At 47.1% G+C, this 6,374-nt stretch overlaps 1 protein-coding gene across 1 annotated transcript; it reads right to left on the reverse strand.

Annotated features, from left to right (window-relative positions):
* Positions 1-28: 28 nt before the first annotated feature.
* Positions 29-3,949, reverse strand: LOC101769001 (bifunctional TH2 protein, mitochondrial). The gene is made up of 6 exons (XM_004974213.2): positions 3,474-3,949; positions 3,233-3,341; positions 1,958-2,245; positions 1,427-1,838; positions 1,042-1,311; positions 29-879 (listed from the first exon to the last, which is right to left on the reverse strand). The coding sequence occupies exons 1-6, from the start codon at positions 3,794-3,796 to the stop codon at positions 455-457; spliced, it is 1,827 nt and encodes a 608-aa protein (XP_004974270.1). The 5' UTR covers positions 3,797-3,949; the 3' UTR covers positions 29-454.
* Positions 3,950-6,374: the final 2,425 nt, after the last annotated feature.

Raw genomic sequence — 6,374 nt, forward strand, 5'->3', positions numbered from 1 at the left:
GGTCAGCATATGTCTAATGAAGATCAAGTAGCAGCAAGCAAATCTCATCATTCATTTATTGCCAACTGAAAACAAACATCTCTACATGCAGCACTTGCTGTTACAATTGGACCTGGGTGTAAGTATATACCAGAAAGAACCACTCCATCTCTATTATTATGTATACCGGAGTCGCTGCAGTATAACACCAGCAACCACTCCAGAAATAGAATCCCAAATCGAATATCGACGAATCAATGAAACATTGATCACAGGTAGTACAAACTGAAGCCATTGCACACAACACAAGCTGGTATTGGTATTCATTCATACATACTGCAGGCGCGGGCCAGGATTGAAATGTGGCTTTCATAAAATCACCACATTGTGGATTCACGTATCATGTGCATGAACCGGCAAAAGTTCTTGCTTCTCAAGGGGAAAACAAAAACAGAGAAAAGAAACAGCACATCCATCAGCTGAAATCACTTCCCAGAATGAAAGCGTGTATCTCAGACCAGCTGCAAACCGTATAAAGGACCCCAGAACGTGCCTTGAACATGGATGCCTCTTGCTCCGTCAGCTGCCTCTGCTTCTCTACTAGACCAGGGAACAACGGGACAAAAGACACACCAAACTGTTTGCCCACTCTCCGCAAGCTTGTGCTTGATCCAACGACGATACCAATATCTGCCTCCAGTAAGCAGAGCAAATCTCCAACTGAGTCTCCAATATACACAGACAGTAATGGAGCTGTACTGTCCGTGCCACTTTTGATGCTCTTGAACTTTTCAACTTTGTCTAGTGGAGACTGAATTTTCCTGTCAATCTGACCAGTTGAAACAGATCCCTCAAAGGCAAACTCGTTGGAATGTATGTTCAGACCATCTAGACAACCAACTGCATGAAAGCATAACAATGCAGAAGAAAGTAATCACCACTTAAGAACTGTCTATTCAAAACAAAACTGAGATGCTGATCACAAGCTTATTCCAACAGCACAGGCAAGAAAATTAGCTTAATCGTGATGATGCCATTGTCATCACACAAGACAAAGGTTACCTGATGAAAAGGCAGACCTTATTAGTTCTGCACACCAGCAATAGGAAAGAATATGGATGTCCAAATTGAGGCTCTCCCTTGTTCTTCCAATCTTCTGGAAGAAATTTTTACAGCCATCTTGAAGAATAAGCCGTTCTCCAGCTTTCCTGATATCTTCTAAATTCATTCCCCTAAGGACACCGGAGTCGACAACCCTAGAATTTGCAAGTTTCTCAAACTCTGCTAGCACCTCCAGGCCTTTGTACAGTTGATCATAATCTAATGACTGTGCTGTAATTAAAAAAACACATAATTATCAGCAAATCATTCAAGCATGACTTGTGTACTTTTGCTAAATCACAAACCAAAAGAAATAAATGAAACACAGAGGCCACGGTGCGCATACATTCTTCTGGAGGAAGTAGTCTTTCCATGCATTCCTCGTACTCTTCCATGTATTGCTTAGAAAGCATGTTCCACGAATTTCGCAGGTCTGCTGATTTCGTACGGTCGAGGGTATTATCAATCCCACTTTGACTTGATTTTTGGAATGACAAAATTGCAATCTCCGCCAAAATGGCAGATGAATCGACAACAGTGCATGTCAAATCAAAATCAGAAAAGACCAAGAGTTTATATTTTGGACCACAATATCTTGAAAGTGGAGCTATAACAGGTTGGTCTACAAGCTGAGCCGAAAAAAACTCCACTTCCAGTTTCATAGCTTGCTGGTAGAGCTTGCCAATTATCTCAAGCTCCTCACCAGTTAATGAGACACTCAGTTTGTCCAGCAACTCTTCTATTTGGAGTGCATTATCCTGCGGCAAAACAAGAAAAAGGATAAATGATTCAGCACATGAACCAGTTGCATGAAGCACAAGCCAATACTACAGTAAGATGCAGGAGCATCCATTACAGACAGGTGGCAGTTTTATACCTCAAAATCACTGGATGCATAGGTATTAATCCATTTCTTGTATGGGTGATTTTCATCTTGTTTAAGGAAAACCGTGAGTTCTTTGCCTAGATATGCATACAGCCTCATGCATGGAGTCATGGCCCCAACAGTGTATGCAGCAATTTTAGTCTTCTCGAATGGTGTGACCATTTTGTCAGAACCTTTTGCACCATCAACTTTTCCAGCTGCAGTTGCAAGTAGGAAATCAGTGTACTTGGTTGTTGCTGCACTTGGAGGGATCTCCTTGGTAGGATCAACTCCCCACTCCTGAAAATTTGAATAGTCAGGATAGCCAATTTTGTATTTGGAAAAGAAGATTCTAAGTTGGAAAAAATTCAGCTTTGAGGGCAATATACATATATCTCTAGCAATAGTCCTAAAGTGAGATAATATGTCGGCTGGTAAGCATTTTGGTTGTATAAGAATGCATGGCCAGGATTTGTTAAAAGTGTGTGGTCAACTTCTTTCTATTTTGGTATAAAAATCACAAGCGGAATCATAACTGTTAATGAAAGAAGAGGGTTGGAACAATTGAAATATCAGTGGGCACATACGAAAGCCCTTTTCTAGATTGAAACATCCGAAATACCCTTAAAAATAACAACAGGCATTTATAGCAAGCTTTGAATTCAGCAGCGTCAGCTTGCTATTAGAAATCTACTGAGTGGCAAGAGGACAGGACTACAAGTAAATCCATTCAGAGAATCAGAAGGTGGAGGGCAAAGGCAGCTGAAAGAAGTAAAGACTAAAAGGGAAAAACAAACATTTGGTCAACTTCAAGGCAACTGTCTGAATCTGAAAATTCCAGGAATGAAACTAGGATGGAAGGAAACTAATTTAATCACAAGTTAATATCAAACAGGACAGACAATATTCAGTTGTTAGGAATATCTTATACATATACTGAACTGTATGATAAGCATTTTGGCTCTAGATTTCAAAATCCACTACTGTAGAATAGGTGCACAGTTAAAATTGTTGAGTGGTCAGGCAATAACAGAGTAGCAAGGTTGCATATAGGACTGGACTGCAGAGTCTGGTATTGCTAAGATGAAATTGGTGTCAAAACAACAAAACAAATACCGGTGCAGTAGAGCAGTTGATTAATATTGAAATAAAACATACTCGTCAGTGTTAGTAGTAGTTTCCGGAAGAGGTCATCATAGTATGTCGCTGGGCTTGGCGGGGATTCCATGGGAAAGTACGGCAGGTAAAAGAGAAGATTGATAGGTGGGTGGGGCAGAAAAGGAGAACCTTGAGGACGGAGGCGTGGAGGTTGAGCTCTTGGAGGATGGCCTTCCTGAGGGCGGCGATGGTGGCCCTGTCGTCGTCATCGTCGGCGCAGTCCTCGGCCATCTCGTAGCTGATTGATTGTCGCAGGAGGGAAGGAAGAATCGGATCAGATCCAGCCCAGCCCTGGAGGTGGTTAGGCGAATCCAATCGAATCGAATCGGACGGAATCAGGAAGGAGAATGGGGGAATGAATTGGACTTACGCGTGCGCGAAGGCGTGGAGGAAGTGCGCGTCCTGCGCGATGTAGTGGCGGAAGGCGTCGAGGTGCAGGTTGCCGGCGGCGAGGGAGAGGAGGAAGGGCGTGTATGCGGCGAAGGCGGCCTCCCGCGTGGAGGCGGCGATCCAGAAGCGGCGGGCCGCCGAGCCCTCGGCAACAACCGCGGCGGAAGCGGAAGAAGAGGATGACGCCATGGCGGGTCTCCCTTTGGTTGTCGACGACCAACAGGATGAGGAGGAGGAGGAGGAGGACGAGGAGACGAGAAGAGGGCGCGGCAGCGGGAGGCGGAGGCGGCGGAGAACAAGCATATACGTATCTATATGTATGTACGCAGAGAGAAAGAGAAGGAGGAGGAGCCTCGCCGCCGGCCGGCCAATCCTCCCCGCACTTACGACTACAGGAAGACGACGAAGACGAGGACGACCAAGACTGAAAAGTGGCCGGCAAATGCTCCCCTTCTTTCCCCCTTTCCCCCTTTTCCTCCGCAATGCAAATCCAATTCAATTGGATTTTCAAAAACAATCCAATAATACAAGTATTAATTTGTCTTTTGGAAACTCTTTTTTTTCATTATGATTCGGTTTTAAGTTTTTCTCCATGGAGATATAGCCTTAAAAGAATGGCACGAGTGATGACCGGATATACGGGAGATCAACGAAAACATAGTAATAGTGGGTATATTTGATATCGTTGTCGACGTAACGACAACTAGTGAAGATTTACCTTGTGAATTCTCGGATGGGTTAGCTCGTAAGACACAGAAGATTTATACTGGTTTCGACCAGTTCGTGGTACAAATTCTTTATTTCCTGTGCTCGAGAGCTCAAGTTTGTAGCAGAAGGTTACAAACAGTGCATGTATGTGTATGTGTTCTATTGAGGATCAAATCACTTTCTCGTTTCCCATACCCTTATATACACAGCTCATGGGAAGGCTTACATTGTCGATCGCGCCCTCTTATTCAGTCGGACGTCTCCCTCCGACCGGTGGCCGTGGGTGCTGTCCCTCAGTCGGGGCTTCTCCTCGCTTGACTTCTATTGAAACCTTCATCCGGTCACCTCGGTCACCGAACCCGGCCTGAGGGCGGCGCCTGCCATCATTATCATGACCTAGCATCGCCATGATGGCGGAAGGAAATCAGGCAGGCATGACCGGGTACAGCGTTGCGACGTCATCCCCGACTAGGGATCTTTGTCTTGAAGCAGTTGTTGTGCCCTCCTAGGCACAGAGGCACAGAATACGGTGCGCCTAACTGGCCAGCCCGTGTTTCCTCATCTCGACCCACGCGAGGGCCGGTGCGGTTGTCATATCAGGCAGACCTAGCCACGCCCTTGGAATGTGGTAGGCCTGGCCCATTGTTGCGCCTCGGCCTTCGCTTGGTAACTTGGGCTAGGCTAGCAACCTATTTATCTCGATTCCCAGGCCTCCTTCTGGGGCACCGCCAGTCAGTCGGGCAATGATGATAGTGGTTTTTCTTTCAACCCAATTGATGTCTTCTTCCTAATCTCACCCTCTTCCGAATTTGTTGATAGATTAAGGTATCCCTAATCTAGATATTCGTCAGTAGCCCCCGAGTCCTTCTTCGAGTGGAAGTCGGGGAAGGACTGTGTCCCATCAGTGGTCCCTCTTTCGTCACTCCTGTCAGTCCGACACGTGTCTTTTATTTTTACTATAATCGAGTTGCGACGGGATGGTTCTCTACTCCACGTCCCGTCAGGGTGACTTGTCCCATCACGTCCAAATACTCTTCTCACCTAGCAGATCAAGGGGGTGCCTTTTCCATACACAAGCACCCTAGGGACCGCGCCTTTGGGAAGGGACTTCTATCATCTCCGCATAGCTGTGGTTGGCTATAAATAGGGGGAGTGGCGTCTCGCTCCTCTCATTCATCTTAGCACTCCGGAGAAGATGGTGTTCTTCCCTTCCTCCAGTGAAGGGAGGCCTCCCGACGGGACCCCTAGCCTCAAACCATGCGTGTGGTTCTACCTCAGGTGCTAGGAGAATGTTAGCGAGCGGAGGGTCCATGCTGCCCCTGATACTGTTGGCCATCTCGTCAGTACTATTGGCCATTTCATCGATGAGATGGCTAGTTTGTGTTGATGTCCACGGTTGATCTAGGGACGCTTGGTCAACCATGGGCGTCATCCTAGTGGGCGCCGGCGTTCGTCCGGGTATCATCACGGATGGCTCCCCATCTTCATCCGACGCTTCCCACCGGGGGCCCGGTTGAGCGATGGGCCCTTATCCCAGCTCTCCTCCCAGCCTTCGATCGCCCCCTCTGTAGTGGCTAGGGTAAATGCTTCCTTTCGAGTTTGTTCATACTCGAAAGGAGCTTCCCCGACCCTTTTAGGCAAGATGCTAATGCTAGCAGAAGGTCAGTGAAGAGCTTTGCTACCTCATTCCACCGTAGTTGTAGCACCAACACCTGTTTTCCTGCCTCATCATCCTAACGGGCGGCGGCGGCCATGTTTGTACATGTAAACGACCTCAGCCTTTGATGATGTGGATGTATTTTTAGGCATCTTTATTTTTCATTATGTGGACGATTCGGGTTTTACCCCTCGTTTCGTTTCCTGATGGACCCGCGCTTCCCTCGATGGGGGCAGGTTTTTTCGAGCTCGAACGGCAAATTCCTCAACGGTCACAAGCCTCACTCATTTTGAGCCTCAACAGGTTTGTCCGGGTGAGATGTAGTTTTCCCTCGATAGGAACCCTAGCCTGGCTCTTCTTGGAGCATCTCACACCGCCTTTGTCCCCTTCCCGTTTTGGCTCCCGAGTCGTTCGACCGACTTGAGGGACATCACTGTCCTCCCCTGGTGGGGTCAGCCCGTGGATGGAGTCGTAACCATGGCTTTCGAACGCAGTCAGGGAATTCCTTCATTCGGG

The sequence above is a fragment of the Setaria italica genome, chromosome VI (assembly GCF_000263155.2).
Source record: "Setaria italica strain Yugu1 chromosome VI, Setaria_italica_v2.0, whole genome shotgun sequence".
Taxonomy (NCBI): Eukaryota; Viridiplantae; Streptophyta; class Magnoliopsida; order Poales; family Poaceae; genus Setaria; species Setaria italica.

Excerpts from the sequence above, each read along its gene's own strand:
- LOC101769001 (XM_004974213.2), bottom strand. The coding sequence starts at position 3,796 with ATGCTTGTTCTCCGCCGCCTCCGCCTCCCGCTGCCGCGCCCTCTTCTC. Across the intron at positions 3,342-3,473 it reads CTCCACGCCTTCGCGCACGC|CTACGAGATGGCCGAGGACT; the intron begins GTAAGTCCAATT and ends ACAATCAATCAG. Across the intron at positions 2,246-3,232 it reads TCCACGCCTCCGTCCTCAAG|GAGTGGGGAGTTGATCCTAC; the intron begins GTTCTCCTTTTC and ends TCAAATTTTCAG.